At 36.6% G+C, this 22,279-nt stretch overlaps 1 protein-coding gene and 2 non-coding genes across 3 annotated transcripts; all 3 read right to left on the bottom strand.

The window, feature by feature from the left end:
• Positions 1 to 1,172: 1,172 nt before the first annotated feature.
• Trnam-cau (transfer RNA methionine (anticodon CAU)) lies at positions 1,173 to 1,245 on the bottom strand. The gene has a single exon. It is a non-coding gene; the product is annotated as a tRNA-Met (tRNA).
• Positions 1,246 to 4,694: 3,449 nt separating this feature from the next.
• Positions 4,695 to 4,767, bottom strand: Trnam-cau (transfer RNA methionine (anticodon CAU)). Its single transcript has one exon. It is a non-coding gene; the product is annotated as a tRNA-Met (tRNA).
• Positions 4,768 to 14,702: 9,935 nt separating this feature from the next.
• LOC139740891 (uncharacterized) lies at positions 14,703 to 15,182 on the bottom strand. The gene has a single exon (XM_071651476.1). The coding sequence runs from the start codon at positions 15,180 to 15,182 to the stop codon at positions 14,703 to 14,705; it is 480 nt and encodes a 159-aa protein (XP_071507577.1).
• Positions 15,183 to 22,279: the final 7,097 nt, after the last annotated feature.

Genomic DNA, 22,279 nt, shown 5'->3' on the forward strand with positions numbered 1-22,279 from the left:
GACATGCACTGCATGAATCTTAACTTAAAGCACTACATATATTTGTTTTCAATAAAGAATTTTGATATTTGATATCAGATATCAAAACTTTTAATAAAAATAAACAGTGCTGTAAGGACTAGCACAGTGAGAGAAAATGAGTGCTTCCATTGTGCTTGTAGTGCATTGCTATATGTAAACTACATACGAATCAATGAGAAATGGTACTGTAAATACTTTTAAGTACAGTATACTCTTTACTAATGTCCTCCACTGACTTGTACCATAAAATTGAAAATACAATGTACTAGTCCCTGTAATCCTTACATCTGTACAATCTTTATTAGCAATTTGTAGAAATTTTTCGATAGCATGTGAACAATGAGCATTTTTTTCATACATTATGTCTATACAATTATATATATATATATAATATATACAGTATATTATACATATAAGTATAATTGAATTTATAAGTAGAATTGGTTCCAAAGGGGAAATCTTTTATTCCCCTTAAAGTCAAGACAATGTTTTTCAAAGCCTTATCATTGATCTGGGGCCTTCAGACTACTCCACAGTAGGGCACAGATGGCATAGTGTGTATAGATTGAGGACTGTACCATCAATACAATTTAGGGGAGATTGGCAGTTTTGCAAAAAATGGGTGTATGATATTGGATGTGCATAGAAAACAAGTAAGGGGGAATTTAGGTATATCTGCTTTTTCAAAAAAAAAAAGTTGTATTTTCTCAGTAGCATACAGAATTTAGTGGTATAAGATCCATTTTGTGCTCTTGTCAGTTCAATTCTGCATTGAGCCCATATTAATGCATAATTTTTCAAAAAGGGCAATATTTGTATTTTGTCTCAATATTTTCATGCTTTTTATCAAAATTCCCCCAAACTATCATTTATTCCGCATTAATTATCAAATGTTATATATATACATATATATATATATATATATATATATGTATATATATATATATATGTGTGTGTGTGTGTGTATGTGTGTTGTGTGTGTGTGTGTGTGTATATTTATGTATTTTATATATATATATATATATATATATATATATATATATATATATATATATCGTACATATATAATTGGTAAAGAGAAAGAGAGAGAGAGATGACATGATAAACAATATTTTGGAAAAAAAAAGAAGAAAAAAATGAGATAAGCAACCTGCCCCGTGTGAGGCTCGAACTCACGACCTTCAGATTATGAGACTGACGCGCTGCCGACTGCGCCAACGAGGCTGCTGAGGAATAGGGAAGCTAATAGCGGATAGGTCGGTGACCCGTTCGCATAATTTACATACATCCGCTTAATGTTTACCAGCTGTAAACAGAGGCGAATAGCACCGCTTTGTGTGTTTGGCACATTCTACTAGAAGCTCCTATAGGCTGTTTCTGCTGATGATATGTATAGCACGAATCCATAAAAACACTCTGAAAACTTTCAGAACGATACAGTGACTTGTATCTTCCACACAAAGGGTTAAAATAACTCTTTTGGTACCCTTAATTCCCATCTATTCTCTTAAAAGTAGTGAATGGATAGAGAGACAATCAGATAAAATTATCAGCGTTCATCTGTGTTATTTGTGGTATTAGAATGACCCATGATTTTTCGCGAAGTTCACTACTTGAGTTTTATTACATACTGCTAGTGTTTGTTTTATGCGATGTGACAACTTCTTAGAAAAGACAACGCACGGAAGACAACCCGTCGAGAACACTTTGTTGCTCACTGGGGGCGCTATTCTCTCATTATTTGATATCAGTGGCTGGACTTTGTACATAATCATTGGGTTTGTGTTAATCAACTTTGCCTAATCAGAAATAAATATGAATAAATGAGTGAGTAAATGAAATGAAGTAATCCTATTTTGACGAATTATAAAGAGCGCTCCTTGATTACAATATAATCGTAGGGTTTTGTTGGATATTTTTTGAGAATCGTGAGAATTGATGGTAAAGAGACACGATGAGAAACACTCTCTTGTAAGTTAGAAATTATCTTTATTAAAAGAAGTAAGAGCCCCCCTCCCCCCAATAAGATTGACTTGTTTTTCTCAGTTTTATCTTAGTGTACAGAATGCATGCGATTTGTTTTGAATTTTGCTTAGCGGTTAAAAACTTAGAAAGAGCTAAGATGCCATTAGTAATTTCTTATCATAAAGAAAGATATGAAAATTGGACAAATATTTTCCTTTTGCAATTCTAAGAAATAGTCTGGTGCCATTGAGTGCGTGTTTGTTTGATTGTTTGTTTGTTCAGTTCAGTTCAGTTCAGTTCAGTTCAGTTCAGTTCAGTTCAGTTCAGTTCAGTTTATTTATTTATTTTTTTTTAGCACGGAACCTGCTTCAGCCAATGGCTGTTCTTCAACTGGTCCGTGCCTGATAAAATCACATATACATCACCATACATTGTACAATAACAAGCATATCAAACAAATAAAACCAAAGTACAATACATTGATCAAAATAACAAAAATGCACACTAATACAAGAAAGTACCCCCCAAAAAACAAACAAAAACAAAAAACAAAAAAAAAAAACACAAAACGTTCACCCTCTCGCACCCCCACCCCGGTCCATTCATAACATAATACTGAGTATTCACATAATATCTATCTTTATCTTTCAAATATATTTCATGGTTATCTCCTTTTCAACCTTAGACCTAAACAATAACCTTTGTTTGTTTGTTTTTGTCCGTGGAAGCAGAAACAGTTTCTTGTACATCCTCGGCATGAAATCATTATCCAGTTCTGATGACCTAGCAAAGGCATTGAAAAAAAAAAAATCTGAAGGGGGGTTGTAGTTGCAAATCATTAGCAACAACAACAAAAAGAAATATTTCCGCTTTATTCAAGTGCAATGGAAAGAGTTGCATTTCCATATACAACTCAGTAAAAAAAGAAAGTAAACATTGATTTCCAGTTCATAATTTTCATAGACGATTTTGATGAAAATCAATGTATTATAAAATAGCATATTAAAGGTAATTTAATTGGCTATCAACCTAGTAGGCCAATATAAAGCGAAACTTGAGTGAACACATTTTGTTTTTGTCCTCCATGGCACAAAAGTAAAAATTGAAAAAATCGACATAAATGTCTTTCATTTGCAAATGCCCTTTAAGATAACAATGATAACAAAAGACCAGTTTAACACAATGAGAGACATGAACGACATAGCAAAAGTAAGTTTTTGTTCTCTTTATCTCTTATGACCTCAAACAAAATCAAAGTGGGAAACTTAAGGGGAGAAAATAAGAGTTTTCTCTCAACTCAAACTTCCAATGACATAGGGAGTAAGGGCACAAAGATGATTAAATGAACAGAATATCTTTATTTCATTCATTCAATTAAGTAATTTAAGAATTCATGAGACAAATTCAAGAACCAAAAATAATCTACAATTTTCCAAATTTGCGAAATCATTTTAAACTGCTACCATTTTTGTTAATATTGCTTCTTCTCTCATTTCATTTGAATTTGGATTTGACAGAAAATTCCTCCTTTATTGATCTTTTGGGCTTCAAAGATATCATAAAGATCATAAGTATATTTTTGCAACTGAATTAATGTTTTTACTTTGTTTCATTTGTCTTTTGTTCTTATTGTTACAAGGAAGAGCATTTACGTATGAATGACAACTTGTTCATTCAGGTGTGAGTTCCTTCAATTTGTCTCCCTCTACAAATTTTTCTTTCATTTAACTTGTTCATTTTTTTTTGCAATTTTTATTTTTCTGCCTTGGAAGAGAAAAACAAAGGTGTTCACTCATGCGTAAATTTTCCCATTTATTTGATTTACAAAGTTGATAGCCAATTAAATTACCTTTCATATGGTATATAATACATTAACATTTAGCCAAAAATTCTATGAGAAATATAAACTTGAAGAAGTGTTTACTTTCTTTTCTTTATGAGTGTACATGTATTACATCAGTAAATCATCAATCTATTCTTCTATCTATCGTTTTTTAACACATTGAAAGACCCTTAGTCGATAAGAGTATCCTGAATGATTGATATTGTGACATAATTGCACAAAATAGGTTCATATTACATAGATATCGCAAAAAGAAAGGGAACAAAAATTGAAGAGATTTAGGTCTCATTTTATACGAACACTACTTGACTTGTTTGTATGATTCTACTCCATACATCACAACCAAGTTGATTATCGATTATAGTACAAAAGGAATCTTGGGGTTTAGCACTTGTTTCTTACTGGTTTGTTTGCTTGTTTCTTCTGTGTCCAATGAGCTATCATAATAGCTCTCTCTCTCTAAAAAAAGACAACAAAAAAGTGGATTTTTTTTAAAGTCAAAGGGCATAGCGATCTGTCACTGTGTGTAAAGCACATGTCATTATCTAATATTGTTATGAAATTCTGCATTAATTTCATAACAATTCATACATAGATTATATGAAGAGTTTAAATGCAAAAACAGATATAAACTCAGAATTTTTATTCATTTTAGGTAATTGAGATGGATAGTAAAGCCGCTGAAAAGATATAGAAAATGATTAAAATGTGTGTGGCAACTTTAATGATTTATTAAAAGAACATTTCTTGCCTGTATTTTTCTCTACTTGATGATGACTTTACTTTGAAAATTGGGATTATCTGTTTTTGCATTCAAACTCTGTCTAAATTGGCGGCAAAGGAAAAAAAAAGGAAATTAGCAACCTGCCCCGTGTGAGGCTCGAACTCACGACCTTCAGATTATGAGACTGACGCGCTGCCGACTGCGCCAACGAGGCTGCTGTATGCTATACCAGCTCTGTATTCGAGGGAGTTCTGTTGACATCTGCCAGTCTTTCCCTGTGAACGTGGAACTTTCTGTTGACGTTTTTGTTTTGTTTTGTTTTTTCAATTTTGGATGGCTCGTTGCTTGAGACATTTCGCCAATATGATATTGATTTTACGTGTTCAGAGCTACCAAGTCTCACGCATTCTGCGTGAGACCCACGCATTTGGGGTCCGTCTCACGATCTCACGCATGGCACCCATTTTTCTCACGCATCGGGACATACAGCTCAAAGGATTATGTGATAGTTGCAATTGAAGGTATATTTCCCCTTTGTCTTTTAAAATAAGTAAAAAAATAGTCACTTAAGTATGCACCAGATCGCACCATTAAGAGCTAAAGATTAAAATTGCTCCCTACCGTGGGAGGGGGACACCCCCCCCCCCCCTCCCCCCCCCCCCACACACACCCACTCCGCGCTCGGTCGCTTCGCTCCCTTGCTTTCGCGCATGCGCACGCGCCGATCCGCGACGCCGAGTCATGAAAATCTTACTCATAAACATTTTTAAAACTTGGCATCTCTGCGTGTTGCGAAGGAACCATCCTTGTTGTTGCTAACAAGCTTGGATAGTTCAACCAGAATGTTATTAAAACGAAATAATATCTCTCGTGAAAGAGCCGGTTATTTCAGCAGAAAAAAAAAAATTAACATACATCTTCAAAAGCGCACAATATACAATGCAGGGGCGGATCCAGGAATTCTGTAAAGGGGAGGCGCCTTTACAAATTTAAAGGGGGCGCACGCACCCCCCCCCCACATTTTTCTTTTTATGTCTTTTGTTTTAACAAAAAAATAAAGAAGGGGCGCGCGCCCGATGCGCCCCCCTCTGGATCCGCCACCGCAATGGGTAATCAAAAAAAAAAATCCTAGTAGTCATCTAATATTCCACCTTAATAGCAGCCTCCTACATTCATCCTCTGACGCGTTTCCAATTATTTCTATAGTGAAACAATTACACCCTATTAATCTAGGTTTAATAACATTTGGAATCTCTCAAGTTGAGACAATCAAGATACGGGTCATTGTGGTATTAGCTTGAACTGTCAGGCACCACCTCTTTCTTCCGTATGTGTATTCATTCTGGGCTTTATCATTCCTGTATAATAGCGTTTTAATTGTTATTTCGGCATTCTGGTGAACTCTTGCTGTGGCATGTACTTTTTTATGTTACTTTGCAATGTACAGTATGCTGGTATGTATCTACACTGTATATGTCATCTTCTGTATATACGTTTTGCTATTTAATGTACATATGTTCATCAATATTATTCAGGGCTCCATGGAAGACCACTATTTATTGGTGAATGGACTACCCTGACAAAAGATTAGAAATAAATAAATGAATAAATAAATAAATAAATAAATAATTAGAGATATTAAGTAATTTTACCTAGTGCATTTTATGTTTATTCACTTTTGACACCCGCGACACTGTCGGATGAGCGCATGTTTGTGTCAGCACAGATATTTCTAATGCACATGACGTGTAGCACGTCGAATTCTTGTTCGGTGATATATCGGCAGACATCCCCTGTTCATGCCTTCAATTTTGATGATGGCGCTATTTCGAACGTGATTTCTCTCAGATTGCCAATAGCTAAGAGAATCTGTACCCTGTGTCCATGGTGAGATTCCTGTGGGCTAAGCTTTAGCTACATTTATGCCAAACGTCCGTTGGGTTTGCAATAGACATGTTCCGACACATATAACATAATGAGTTGCGTGACAACTATTCCTTAATCCGAAAATGGAAAAAAAAAAAGGTTCGTAAGTCCAACTGTTCGTTAATATTGTTTGTTTTTGTTGTTGTTGTTGTTGTTGTTTATGTTGTTGTTGTTGTTGTTGTTGCTTTTCATGCAAATCGAATCCCAAGTACAGGCATTGATATCAATATTTATGCATGGAAAGAACGGGGAATCCGCAGAAGTTGAATTCGCCATTACCAGTAGTCGGTCTATAATAATTGAGGACGATGTCTTGTCTCCTGTAGACGGTGAAAAGGTGTCATACATTTTATTTCATCCACCGTTTTCGTTAACAATGAATGTGTTTGGTAGCGGCTTTCGATCCTGTCATCCATACTGACAAACAATCATTAATACACACACACACACACACACACACACATGCCATTCATTCATTCATTCATTCATTTCAGTCTTTATTGTCCATATAATGGATATTTGTTTTGTTCACATGCTTTTTACAAAACAGAAAAATGTACAATACACAATTACATTGACAACATTCACAAGACATATTAGACATCATAAAGGCATCTTTTTGTCAACATTATAATACAGAAAAACATTGTATATGATCATCAATTTTCAAACATTCAACCTATTAATATATCTTTATCTTTAACTGTAAATACAACAAAAACTGATATGGGTGATTTGTTTCCGTATATTTCTGGCACAGTATACAAAATCCTGCAAATTATTCATCCATAATCAAAGGATGAAATGAAATACACAAACAAAAAATTCTCACTCTAATGTAATTCAATCTCCTCTCCCTTCTCAACAAATTTCATTAATCATAATTTACATAAACATCATCAGCTACGCTAATCCAAAACCTTCCATACAACCTCCAGCTCAATCTATACATCCCTCCAAACTTTCCTAAACCATACCACATTTTCAATCAATCCAATCAATTGATTAAAAATATCCAATCAATATCATTATCATTTTTTATCTACATATTTTCAAAAACAAAATCCATACCTTCTCACCAGCCTCATCATTACATATCAGTTTAAACCCTATCAATCAAATTGATCAATTCAATGAATATCATCATGCCTACATACTTACAGTACATATATATATATATATATATATATATATATATATATACTGTATATATACATATATACCCATACATACACTGTAATATACAATAAAGTACATGCACATTAATAGTATTCCAATAACATGTGAGCTACTACGAAAAAAAACCCGTATTTATCAACATTACACAACATAAGAAAATAATAAAACACATCTTTCATCATCATCAATAATTCATTAACTTTATATCTTGCAGAAACCCGGATGTAGACTGTGAGTACAGCGTAAGATGAAATTGGAACTGAACGTGCAACACTGTATTGATGAGGGTTTAAGTCATTTCCATGTCTTGGGGATACCATAATACAATGCATATGCATATTGTGTACAGAATAAAAAGCGAAATGAAATGTTGTACGCCATTCAAAATTTTATACCAAGAAAGAAACTAGAGGACCTTTGAATTGGTACTATAATGATTTTGTAAGTTACAATCCAAATATTGATCTATTCATTATATCATCGTTATTTTCCACTGTGTGTGATCTGTGTACAAACAGCGTGGGGTAAAGAATAAAAACAGATGAATATAAATGGTCCCTTTATTCATGCTTCTTAGGATCACTCTCATACATTCGTCACGGAAAAATTGCATACTGGGGCAGATCTTTTGCAGTTGCTGGACCTAATCTTTGGAACAATCTCCCACAAGACATTCGACGTGCACCCAATTTTGCAAATTTCAAATCCATTCTTAAAACCCACCTTTCCGTCTTCCTTGATTAAGATAAACATTTATTACCCCTTTTGTTAATTATTGTATCTTTTATGTTGATTGCTATACTTGTTCGTCATTTGTTTGTGTGTATTTTGTATCTGAATTGTACAGCACACAGAGAAGCATGTGCTTATTATGCGCTTCACAAATGTATAGTATTATTATCATTATTATAAATTATGAAACATCTAACTCCTCGAAAGTGTGTTAACAGTCAAATTGATAAAATATGAACATTTTGAAAACTGCTTAAAACTGCTTTACATGCTTTTATATCACGTATTAGTACATTATAAGAACAAAAACTTTTTAAGCAAATCATTGGTTTCACCGATGCCCTTGTGTGTGTTCACGAATGTATCCAATGATGTGATGTGTATAGGTTAAAGTTTATTCATAATTATGTCAGACAACTGTATGTTCCCAACTGGTAAACAGTGGACAAGAAAAAGTGGGTTGGAGCTGGACCAACCAAGCAGCCTTTTCTCGCTCTGTCACATTCAAACCTGTGTCCCTCGTGTAACCAAAAGATGACGTCACTAACTCACCTGCTGCCCTCCTACAACACGCACCTGGTGCTGACAAACCGCAGGTCGGACTCCACACATCTCACTCTGATGTTTCCCCGCAGCAGCGCCGCAGCGTCCATCGATGGGGCACGGTTATGGGGGTGCGAGGTGATCAGAGGCCTTGCACCAATCAGGGGCAGATCATGGCTGCTTTTTAACCTCTTTTCATTGGGGTAGGAAATTTCATTTCACGCGGTCACTTCGATATTTGTCATGTGATGATTAAAGGTACACCCCAGGCGAGTTAGGTATTCAGATATTTGTCTAAAAATGGTTGCTGCCATGCATTAGCTCCCGCTTCTCCTACAGAGACATTTACGATACCGCGGAGTGACAGATAAGCCTGTACTTGCTTATTGCGCTTTATGAAATCTGATACCAATAAGTTGGTTTTTAAATCTTTCATTTTTCTCTCACCCTATTTCTACATCAATTTATATCCCTTTCTCTATCTCTCTTTCTCTCTATTCTGTATGATATGAATATGTATCTGTACGTACATGTATGTATCTATACATTATCTCCATACATAGGCCTACTCCAGCTATTTGCTATGTGGCGGAAAAGTTGTGTTTATCCTCGACAGGACACAACACACATGCTTTTACATATACGTTGTTGTGTAGATTAATTGCAAAGTACACTATAAGATCAGCAGTGGTGTTGTCTCATGTCAATTTAGCAGTCACCATGCTAGCCATATTCGGAAGTAATGGCCTTCAACCAGAAAGTTAATATGGTGTGTGCCAAGGACAACATATCGAACTTGTTACTTGTATTTGCGGTGACCCTTTACAGGATATGACCTCTTCAGGCGAAACCACACATCCGCAACATTTGACCTGTAGAGGGATATTGACTGAAGAGGAGCAACTGTTAATTTCGTGGTCAAACTGCTCTTAAAGTAGTTCTCGTGTCATCCAAAGCCAGAAATGCGATGCTTAATTAAAATATTAAAAATAAACCTTCCCGTCGACCTGAGAGCAGATAGTAATGAGTTTTCGTGCAGCCGTGGTGTATATGAACACCAGAGAATGGTGTTGTGTCGACATGGGTCATCAGTGCAGTGTTTGCCTATGGCGTTTCAATTCCAACAATGTTTTACGAGTGAAGGTTACTATCTCAAACCATTTCGTGTTTAATACTGGTCTGATCTTTCAGACGAATATTATTCCACTATGTTGCCATTTAGGGATAGCGTGCTGCCAATTTCCAATCAGGTTCATAACACTGTGGAACAACCTCAGAATCGGTCTTTATTGTTGATATATTCATTCACATCGGTGTATTTGGGGGATATTTTTATTCCGGTAATCCGAACAAAAATCCCAAAAATACACCGAGTGGTATTTGTGGTTTAGTCTCATATAGACAAGCTCGGCAATCATCCACCTTATTCTTCTTGTATGTTGCACAAAGAGTCGCCGCATCTAAAATTGTGAAGCTCGCTGTCTTCGTTGATTACAGTATATCTACTATCTGGAAATCTAACCCTGGATATGATTATGGATGCCTACCTGATGTCATATCTACTCTGTCAGTTTTCTCCTTTTTATTTATGGTCACATTAACTCACTGAAACTATTCACTAAGTTTAGTACGATGGGTGTCACATGCCAAACATGTTAAAGATCAAACCGATTTATACGTCCGGCAAAAATACGATCATTACTTTGGCACACCAGTGGTGTGCTGCTGCCACTCAGATCTCTCTATGATGGTAGTAATGATCACTTCCGGTTTTGCACAAACACTGCATAAAAACAGCTCGCTATGGTTTGGACAGCTACATCCCTGTCAAGATGTCATGCTTTTATTTTGATTTTGATATAGGTGGAGGAGGAGCTTTAACAACGCAGATTCAGTGATGTTTGATGAATAAAAGTTGGTATTGAACTATGGCAGTTCAAAGGTCAAATCCCACATTGATAGCCTTGAACAGACCTTATGTTCTCAATGCAGCATCCTTTTGATTTGACTGAAACTTTTTAAAGGCTTGAATGAAGTGACTTTGATACTGAAGCCATACTTACGTTTGGGATTCTCATATCGGTACATTCTCTCTGTGTTTGCACGTTACATGGCTTTAATACTCTCTTTATTATCAAAGGCCACTATGCTTCACAGATATTGTTACAAACTATCATGAGATGCTAGAAATGCATGGGTCCTGGAGGGTGTTTCATCAACGTAAGTCAGCGCTGAGCGCTGACTAACGTTGATGAAACACCCCCTAAAATCCGTTTATATCAGATTCATTAAGGCTGAGCTTCTATCATGGCGCAATTCAGCGACAGTGATTAGATTGATTCGAGTGATTCTCTGAGATTAAATTCATCAAGGTAGAGGGAAGACTGACTTTTGGTGAGGTTTGTAACAATGCAAATAAAGAAGTGTTCTATGAGGACTACGTAAGTTGGAAAGAAGGAATTAGGGTGTTACAAAATAAGAATTGAGTGTGACATTATGATTTACATGAAAAAAGTTACATGAAACACACACACACACACACACACACACATATATATATATATATATATATACATATATATAATATACATATATATACGAATAATCTGTTACGTATTTATATGTATATATATACATATATATGCATATAAATATGTAATTATATACGTATAAGATATGCATACGTATAATAATCTGTTACGTGTTTATACATGCATATATATATATATATATATATATATAGCGAAAACTTTCGCTATTTATTATTACAATTGTTTCTGGTCAGCATTTCCTTCCTTGTTTCAATATATGTATATATATATATATATATATATATATATATATAATATGTACAATATGTAAATACGTAATATATACATATCACTGATATGATGCCAGATAATCGATTGATTTCTCTCATCACTAGTATCGAAATGAAATTAATCTATGTCTGGGTAGTATGTTTGAACGGCATGAATGCGTGTGTGTGCTGTGTGAAAATGCTTTGGAATTGTCAAGAATACTATACAACGATGACATTCGCGCGTTACAGACCTATAACCTTATGAGGTACCGCTTTCATCGATCTAAATCTATGTCCCTTCCACAGCTTAACAGAATTTCCTGGTAACGTTGATCTAATTTCTGAAAGGCGTGAAATGCTGATTTTGCAAATCCATTGCGTTTGATTTGAAATAAAAGTCTATGTCGTCATGCTATGACGTCAATGGGAGACTTCACTCAACGAGTGAAAATCATCTGAAATATCACTCTGGGGTTACACTAGGGCAAGTTCGGGATCGCTAGAGGATTATCAAAAAAAAAAAAGAGAGAAAAGGGCAAAGAAAAAGAAAACCTTTGCATCAACGATGAACAAGCCCGCGCTTTGCAAAGTGTCGTCTGTCTCTTGACCTAAGATGGCTCATTCTATACTCACGTGACTAAAAACAGTGAAAATTGGAGCGCATCACATCACTGCTGATATAAACTAACACTGCTGATATAAGCTAACACTTTGGCCTAATATCTTCGATTTTATCTCCAGGAGATTATAAGACATATGCAATAAAAAGCACGTGGAATAGTACAACATTTTATGGCTGCAGAGACCAGGAAAATTCGACGTTTAAACAATATCTTTCGCTAAATGTGAAACTTTCACCGTTGCAAGGACACGCTAAACGGAGAAGGATTTTTCAATTTTTCAAACTGCCGAAAAAATTGCAGATAGAAAATCAATGAAAACCAATGTCTCCAGAAGAATTGAAGTATCAAATACAGGAAATCTGTGTCATTTAATGAAATACATTGACAGACGTTTCTAAACAAATCAAACAGTGGCACACACATACAAGTAACATTGAGTACGTACACAAAATCATACACAAAATTATGAATAGGCCTAACACCAATGTTCTATACACCTATCACATAACTTTGTACATTGTACTTTCCGGGGGGGGGGGGGGGGGGAGTTTTTGAAGTGAGTGAAAGGGTGAGTGATAGGGGTGAAGAAGGAAAACTATACCCTGTTTGAGATTTTTACATCAAATTGACATTACTCCGAACAGGTGCTGAACTTTGTCATATCTGCAGGGCAAATCTTATTTAAAGGGATGGTACATTATTGGTGGAGATGAGAATTGGGCTTTTAACTTTTTGCGAGATACCAAGAAAACACTTATGATATAGTACAGAGCATACCATTTTAAGAGGAATTTAAAGTTTATTTGATGAAAATCGGGTTTGGAATGACTGACACATCCAAAAACAAAGTAAAACAAAGCGATCGTAATAAAGTGTAGGTCCCACACTTTATTAGAATCACTCTTTTTGGGATATCTCAGCCATTTCAAAACCAATTTTCAGCAAATAAACGTTGAATTCCTCATAATTCATGCTCTTTCATATTTAATGGTTAAGAGGTTTATCATTATCTCACCAAAAAATGTTAGAAACCTGAAATTAGGTCTCAACCAAAACTACGATCCCTTTAAGGTAAAATCAATGGTTCCTCATTGTCACCGAGTATGGGGTTAATTTGGCACGACATTAAAACAAGGAAACAAGGGGGAGGAAATTTCAAAACTATGATTTTTCAACAGTGTTCATCATTTACTAGATCCTCTCTTTACCAGTAGAATGTAATGTGCCTGGTTGCATGCTGACAAACATATGCCTGCATTCAAGAGGTTACCCTATAGGTAAATATAACCGTATTAGCCCCACCATCCCAATCATTAATAGTACACGATATGCATCGAACACGACTCCCACATAATCTTGACATGTATTACAAGGTATTAGCTGCATTTATTTAAAAAAACAACAACACCATTTTGAGTAAAACATGATTTGTATATTCATCACACTGTACTACATTCAACAGGAAACTTACATATCATTTCAAGAAACATTAATTTTGGTTTGGTTTGATTTGATTTATTTTTGCTTTTTATTTCGATCGCAAGGTTTAATTGAATGCATCTTGCACATAAATCGATTACTTCAAAGAACAAAATATTTATTTGGAAGATCATGCGTTCATAGAAAGAGAAAGAAAATGTCTTACCATCCGCCAATGTTACACTAGTACCATTTTAGCTCCAAGTATCTCACGTGGACAAAACAAAAGTCACATACAACGGATAACAACCGATTCGTACAGACTCCCCCCCCCCCCCCTACCCCTCCCCCTCCGTCATGGTTATAATGTCTGGAGGTTATCCATTTGGGGGTTCAGGCACATAGCAGATCAAGGTATGTTTTCCTAAGTGCTCAGAATGGTTATATTATTGGTAACCGAAGCTTTTCTATGATAACCCAAAACTTTCCTCGTAGATTCTGCTGATGTCTCAGATATGTAATACATACACATTAATGATATTGCCTTACGCAATCTGCGGTTGGTGTTGTTTATGTTCAGCTGCAAAGTGAAGCATGATGTTGTTGTAGGAGATAACTATCGCAAAGAGAGTCGATGGTCTTTAATAGAAGCATCAAGAGACGGACGTTTAATGCCAAAGACACCCAGACGCGTACATACTTGGTAAGACTAGAAGCCAATGCCTCAGTTCCTTGGTACTTCCATTGCACATGATTGTTCAGTAAGTTTTGTCTGAGCGACCCTTTAAGAACGTAGAGCGATTTCCAATGTGCCCCATCGGAGAGTCATCTGGCTTGCAGTAACAGAAAAAATTCACGAAAGTCGCATGATTCATATTTTTTGTTTGTTCAAGAATGTGCAGTATTCTCATATAGCAAAGATTATTACTTGTATGCAATAGGAAATGGTCTCCCTTTCTCCCAGCGATGTTGTCGCTCTCCGGCGTCCCTGGACTTCCGGCCGAGAAGCAGACGATTGATCTCGTCCAGCCGTTTGTTGAGGTCGTCTGCTCGTCTGGCCAGGTTGCTCATGCCTCCTCGGAGTTCGCCGACTTCCCGCTCGATGCCGCTGTTTTCCCGCTTCAGCTTGAGACTGACTGACCGGCAGGTGTTCACTCGCGTCTTTAGCTGCGAGAAGGTGTTCCCGGTGACGGTGAAACTCTTCTCAATGGTCATCTGCTTGGTATAGAGCTCCCAGGTTTTTTCCCGAAGCACAGCCACTTTTCCCGCCATGTGTTTCATCTCTCTGAAGGTGGCGTACTCGGGTGGCTGCTGTGTACTGTGCTGTAAGATCATGGCCTCCCGGTCGATGCCGATTTGTGGTAAGCGACATCGCATCTGAATCTGTCTCGGCTGCACAGGCATCGTCGAACAACCCCTGCCCAAGTAGCTGCTTCTACGAACGAAATTTTCTTACAGGTCACAGAAATATGTATTATGGTGAAGCAGAAATGGTAAATAGCTCACTTTCCCTGTCCTCTCTGTGTGCGACAATTTCCCAGTCTGAAGTCAGGCTCTGGATCCAAATGTCCTTTTAGGATTGAAGCTGCCACTCTCAGGTCTTCAGATCTGCATTTGCCGAGGATTAAGTCATGACTTCTGTGACGGACGACTGAGAAGTAAATCGACAGTTCTTAGAGTAACACTATTTCATCAACAGAGATGCTGGCGTGTCTGTGAGTTTTACAGAATGCTTCGAATCACTGGATCGCGAGGAAAGAGGTGAAAAGCTAATCTTCCTGTGTTTTGGTGGCGGGGATTTACGGATGTGTTCAATGGCAAATGAGTCAACCGTTGCAGCTGTAGTGATCAAAAGCAACTTGAAGCAGGTTCGCGTTTGTTTCGACCATGAGGTGTCTTTCTTCTAAGGAATCACCGCGGATGTCTTTCGCTACCATTTGCCAAGATTCCACCTGCAGAGCAACTCTGGTCACTCCGCACATATGGCAGCGAATTTATACCGCCCCCTCACGAGAGATCATTTACTGCTCCCCTTCCCCGCCTAATTAGCACGAACTCGGGCGTGTGCGCAGTTAGTCGCTATGTTTTTCTTTAATCTAATACTCATATCGCTCGGGTGCGGACTTTGTCTGGCAAACCCGCCTTTACCTGGCATACTGCCCAGTGATTCAGTTAAGATTCCTGCTCTTTTATATCTTGTACTTTCTTCGGTCTTTCATGCTGTTGTTGATTTCATTCATTTCGCCTTTTCCACTTGTGACGTGTACAGGAGCAAGATATATTTGGCAAATCATGGCCTAAGTTTAAGGTCGACAGGTTTCGTTGAAGACTGGTACGCTTGCTTGAGACCACCATGGCCTATTTACAGTTTGGTTTATTTTTAGCCACGCCATCTTCAATTACACGTTCTTGAGTTGCGCTAATACGATTTACGAAGGTGAGACTTCCGCGCCAAACTGACAACAACGCACTTGACATATCCACAGAGCTCGGCTGTCTATTACGACCAGCTGATCACATCACGTCTTATTTGCTTTATGACACCGCACGCAAGTACCCTACCCCGGGTAAACCCGGTAGTGATTTCAGCGGATGTTGGAGTGATTTCTTGAGATGTATCATTTGGCATGTCTCCATTCATCGCTGTAGTCTTCTCAATTTCTTTAGAGATGACGTCACAATGTCCTGGATGCACACAAGCACATGTTACTCGATGCTGGCAGTTGGTATAGGGCAGTGTTCAACGTTTTGTTTCCTGTACACTCTGTCATATGCCAAGATGAATGACAGACTACTTTATGCAAATTTTACTTTATGTTAACGTTATCCTGGCTGCCTTCTCAGTACAAAAACAAAACAAAACGACAAGTTTTGTTACATTTCTCATGTTAGATATTGAATTACATGTCGATAGGGACCTACATTGTATACGTGAAAGTAGGTAAATGCCCGTGTGATGTTCACAAATCGTCCTGATACAGATATTCACATTGATTTTTCATATAAAAACAAGTCAGAAAGGCTGTATTTCTCTCAAGCGGATCGCAGGAAATAAATTTAACTGAAAAATGTGATGTCCAGTTAAAGTTGGTGGATAATACGTTCATAAATCGTGCGAATTTTAAGATTTACAGACGGAACGAACCAAACAAGCAATTATTGAACAGATGACATTTCGAAGTCGCATTAAACTTCAAAATGGTGGATGACATTACTGATTACTATAATACACGCATCAAATTCCGACCAAGTCTTTATTTGGTATTAAGATCCAGGATACTGCATGGGGCATACGATACCACATGCAAGAAGAAATCCTAGGCCATGATGCCCACATACATACCAACTGTGCACCTGTACCTTATAAATGACTGCCTTGTTATTGTGACACAGCATAACTGCACAACTACAACTAACCTTTATAACTATGATCTTTCAAATCTATCATAATATGAAATCGGACTGACAATTGCATCCATCTTGATTATTATTTTAGTAAGCTCCATGTGAGACTAATTTAAAAAAAAAGAAATTAGCATCCATTAAGTGTTTCCCCCTTACTCCCATTTGTTTTGTCTTGTTCACTCTCCATCTCGTGGACTCTTAACTCTCACGGTGTCCTCGACCCTTCCCTAATCCAGAGAGAAAGAAGTGAGACCACATCCAGGGACAAATTATGGCTAATTAGCGAAATTAGCGCAGATAACTCAATCACATTTCCTCGATCTTGAACCTGGACGGGCGTAACGATGAGTGCGCTAATTACTTCAGAAGACTGAGTCATGCGTCTACAAACCTTAAAGGAATGATGCGACGTAACCGTACAGTTATCATGAATATTTCGATATACTCCAAACAAGATGTGACATCGTCCAATCATGACGAACTTTTTATTTTTCTTAAATGTCCCGAGAACTTTATTTTTGTAGTTTTGCGTTTACAGTCATGTTTTATTGTGTAGCTAAACAAAAATGAATCGTCGCATCAATCAGATATTTGGGGGCCACTGTTTAAGTATCAATCTGTTATACATCTGTCTTGTAATATGCGTTATAAATTTTAAAGAACGGTAGAGCGGCTGCCATGAATGAGAATGTATATAGACAATTTGTGTTTTTTTTCCTCATTATAGATTTTTCCGCCCAATTTCATCAGATTTGCATTCGATTTAACGATGAGGTCATTCAAGTTAGAGTGAATTTGAATGATCGCCGAGATCGACATTCAAAAAGATAACTAGTTCATTCAATTTAATTTCATCAGCATGGGATTTCATGAGTTTCTCACACAAGGGTGTAAAAAGGGCATTCAAATCAAAAAATGCGAGTGCAACGCATTCAAATTCGCATCAGCACCGCCCTGGAGAGCGTTAAGGAATTCAAATTCATCATAAGGGAAACAATTACAAAGTACGGGCAGTCTTTTTCGTTTTTGCTTTTATTCTTTGTAGTAACTCAGCTGTTTGAATATGCAAACTTAATATACCTTGAAATGTGATTTTCGACTCATACTATATAGCTAATAACTCGTATAACCCCTTTCAAACCCATACGTTTACACTTTATTCATACACGATTTTAGCCGCTGCTATACATTACAGAGTAAGCGTGAACATCTCGAATACGGACAGAATTACTGGATGAAGCATGACCTTGACAACCAGCAAAACTGGCGATATAACCCTTTGGTGAAATAGATCTATCTACAGCTGATCCGATTGCGGCAACTTATGATATGGACACGGGGAACTAAGGAATGGAATCAAAATGGATCAATATGGATTTGGACGTATAGGACCCCTAAGATTTAAAATTCTGAGGTATGGCTATTTCCTAAATGTTACATCCATACTGTTAGGGATGAATTGAAAGTGACAGAAAGGTCGACAGGAAAGAAATACATCCAATACAATTCATTCATATTTCATTCATTCATTTGTTTTTCATTTCCAACAAAAACATATAAATGTATTACAGAAATTGAATACAAGTACATAAATTTCATCATAATACAAAATAAAGGAATGCTAAAAAGCTGAGCTTGTAGGGTGCATTCCCCCCTCACGTAATACAAGAAATTATATGGTCGATTGACTGATATACGTTGAAAATGGATGAAACAAAGAAACTAAGACAAAAAAACCTATTACTAAGCTAACTTATCCGAAACAAAAACCCTGAACAAATCCCTACACTAACTCGCTGTCATGCCGGAAGAGAGAGGAGAGACAGAGAGGGAGAGAGAAATAGAGGGAGAGAGAGAGAGAGAGAGAGAGTATGTGTGTGTGTGTGTGTGTGTGTGTGTGTGTTGTGTGTGTGTGTGTGTGTGTGTGTGTGTGTGCGTTGTGTGTGAGAGAGAGAGAGAGAAAGAAAGAAACTTATTACGTGGAGAGAAGATAAAAGACAAAAAAAATAGAAGAAGACAAGAGGTAGTGGATGGATGGAGCCGCTTAGCTGTGATTTCAACAGAATATAAGGTTGGATTTTACACTTCTTTGCAACCAATAAAAAGTCAATATAGTTTTTTAATTTCATAAAATTAATGTTCAAAACATTAATTTTCATGATATTTAGATGAATTCTTATAACTGTTCAAAATATTTTTCTTCAGATTACTCTTAAAAGAACTTAAACTTAGGGATGTCCTTAAACTGTTAGAAAGATTGTTCCAATATTTTGTCCAGCAAATGTAAATATAGATTGTGTGAACATAGTTCTAGTTAAAGGCAGATGGAATTCATCAGAGTGACGAGTTGGATATTTATGGAACGAGCGGTTTGTCGCAAACATGCTTGTGAAAACAGACGGTAACAAATTATTAGAGAGTTTATACATAAATTGGCCAAGACAATAATAATAAATATCGGTTATCTTTAAAATGTTGTTTTCAAAGAATAAAACATCGGTGTGGGCTCTCCAAGATACATGACAAATTATTCGAAGAGCTTTTTTCTGGAGACCGGACAGTCTGTCGAGATAGGTTAGAGTCATCAGCAAAAAGTACAAGATAAGATAATTAAATGAGACATGGAAATGAAAATGAAATTGTATCATCGGACGTATCAATCGTATGACAGTGAAAAACGGCCCCTAGAAGTTGTGTACACCATGTACACTGTATGTTGATTGAATTCGAACGTTCAAAGTGCGAAGTTGTGTTCCTCTAAATGAAATTGAAACTGGTATTTGGCACGAATTTGAACGTCTATCCAGCTGGCGCGAAATTGAATGCCAACTTTGAGTCGTTAAATTGAATGAACTTCCCTCTAAATTGAATGAAATAAGATCTAAAAGGAATGACATGAAATTAAATTGAATACTCAAAAAAAAAATAAAATGAACCGTTAGAGGAGAGCAGTGACTAAAATCGCTTGAATTTGAACACCTTTTCATTAATTCTAATGCAAATGTGATGAAATTGGGCGGTAAAACCTACATTACCCCCGTCAAGGAGGTTGTCTATTTTTAATTTTGCAGTTTGTGTGTTTGTTTGTATGTTTGTGTATAGCAGTATTACCCGAAAAGTCACCTTCGGATTATAACAAATTTTTCAGAATAACTTCGTTTCGGTAATACATAAGGAACAGGTGATTAACATTGGTATTATGCATATTCTTTCAGGTGTATTATTTTGCATACATTGTTTGTTGATATGCATGATCCCAGTTTTTGTGTGATATAATGATGCCCTATATGTCATCAGCGTCCTCCTATAAAAATAAAAAAGCCCCTCATGCCCTCGACCCAATTCACAATTCAGTGATTTGGAAGACATTCCTCTTTATATTTATATCACTGTGTGACGCATTTTGTGCCGTGTTTTAGTGAATGAAGCCATGCAACTACCCCTCAGTGCCCTCAATCAACAATTCACTCATTAAACGGCTTCCTCACTGAAACAGTCAATCAATCAATCAATCACACAGCTTGATGATTTAAGGAAGGAAATCTCACGATTCATTAGAGCGTTATTCACGATAAGTCATTGTGGCATAGAGAAAGAGTTATGATACGCCGTAATGTAAATTCAAATACTTATCCTGTCACCGTGCGAAATTATGATATCTGAGCATTTATGTTACTGGCTTTCTTTAGTGCGATGTTTCTTTGACACGTGTTAAAGGGGATGGCTAGTAGCTGATCAGTGGGAATCAGTGGGAATGCTGAGGGATGATTGTTCCAATTCTTGTGGGATTCATTTAAGAGTACATTATATATCTATTGTTGTGTGAAAATTATTTGCTTCAGAATGGTCTCATATTTAAGTAATGTGCAGTTCAATGTTTCCAGGTTAACATGCCTGTACAGTGTCGGAGCGATCGTTAACGGCCCGCCAGCCTGGATGAAAACAAGACGATGCTTTGACATTGTTTGAGAAATCTAAGTATTTTACAAGAGGAAGAACATAATTTGTTTTGTCAGGTTGATTGTGATTAGTAATCTAATTTTTCCCATTTTTGCACATTGCTCCAGAGTAAAACGACACATAATTGTATGCCTTACATTAAAAGCAGCGTTACATGCGTGTCCACAAGTGTCCACTTCAGTATAGACAGCAATTTTGTCACACAAAATTTGTCATGTTTTCAGATTTGCTGCTCCCAGTATTGGTGTGTATATCAAAGGCAGTTGAGTCTCATAAGGCACCTCAGGCAAAAAAGACCGGAATGAGAGAAGCGGTTCCATTGTCATTGGCGATACACAATCGTCATCAGATCAATTTCACAACATTATATTTCCTACCATTTACAGAAGTGAACATCTAATGTGATATTTCTGCATTAAAATCGATATTCTCTTTACTGCTAAAATCGATGATATTACATGAGCTCGACAATCGATTGCAGAAATCACGTAAACATTCGGTCATGTTTTGTAAAATTCCCTACCTCCATCTTACTTTCAAAATTGAAAAGAAATGTTATCTATGGCGGTGCTCGGTATACATTCCAGGTCTATCTTAGAAATCATTACGTAGTCATAAATAAATGAAATGAAAGACATTCAATCAATACATCTGCTAGCCCGTTTGTTGCCTTCTCATACTTATTTGTTCTTCCTTCAACATAGGGCCTATCATTATTCATTCGAAGCCTAATTTTGATAGGATTTCTTCAGAACTATTTCGCTTTACATATAATGATATACTTTCACAATGGATCTCATGACATCCCTCCAACTGAATTTCCGAGTTTCATCTTTCACGCAGCTAAAGAAACAATTCAATTCAATTCAATTCAATTCTATTCTATTCAATTCAATTTAATTTAATTCAATTCAATCCAATTTATTGATAATCATAATAATAGAAATATATACAGTGTAAAGTGTGTCGAGGAGTTCACAACGAAAGCTAAAGGCTTGAGACAAGTGATCCCCTTTGTAGAGTTAGATACATAAGAATGATACAAATGCAGATTCAGATACATTCAGAGTACTTAATGACAGTAACAGATTACATAGACTAATAAAATGAAATAAAAGAAATAAACAAGATATGAC

Source organism: Diadema antillarum, unplaced genomic scaffold (genome assembly GCF_040938485.1).
Source record: "Diadema antillarum isolate AM-2024a unplaced genomic scaffold, OU_Dant_1.0 seq00000889_RagTag, whole genome shotgun sequence".
NCBI lineage: Eukaryota > Metazoa > Echinodermata > Echinoidea > Diadematoida > Diadematidae > Diadema > Diadema antillarum.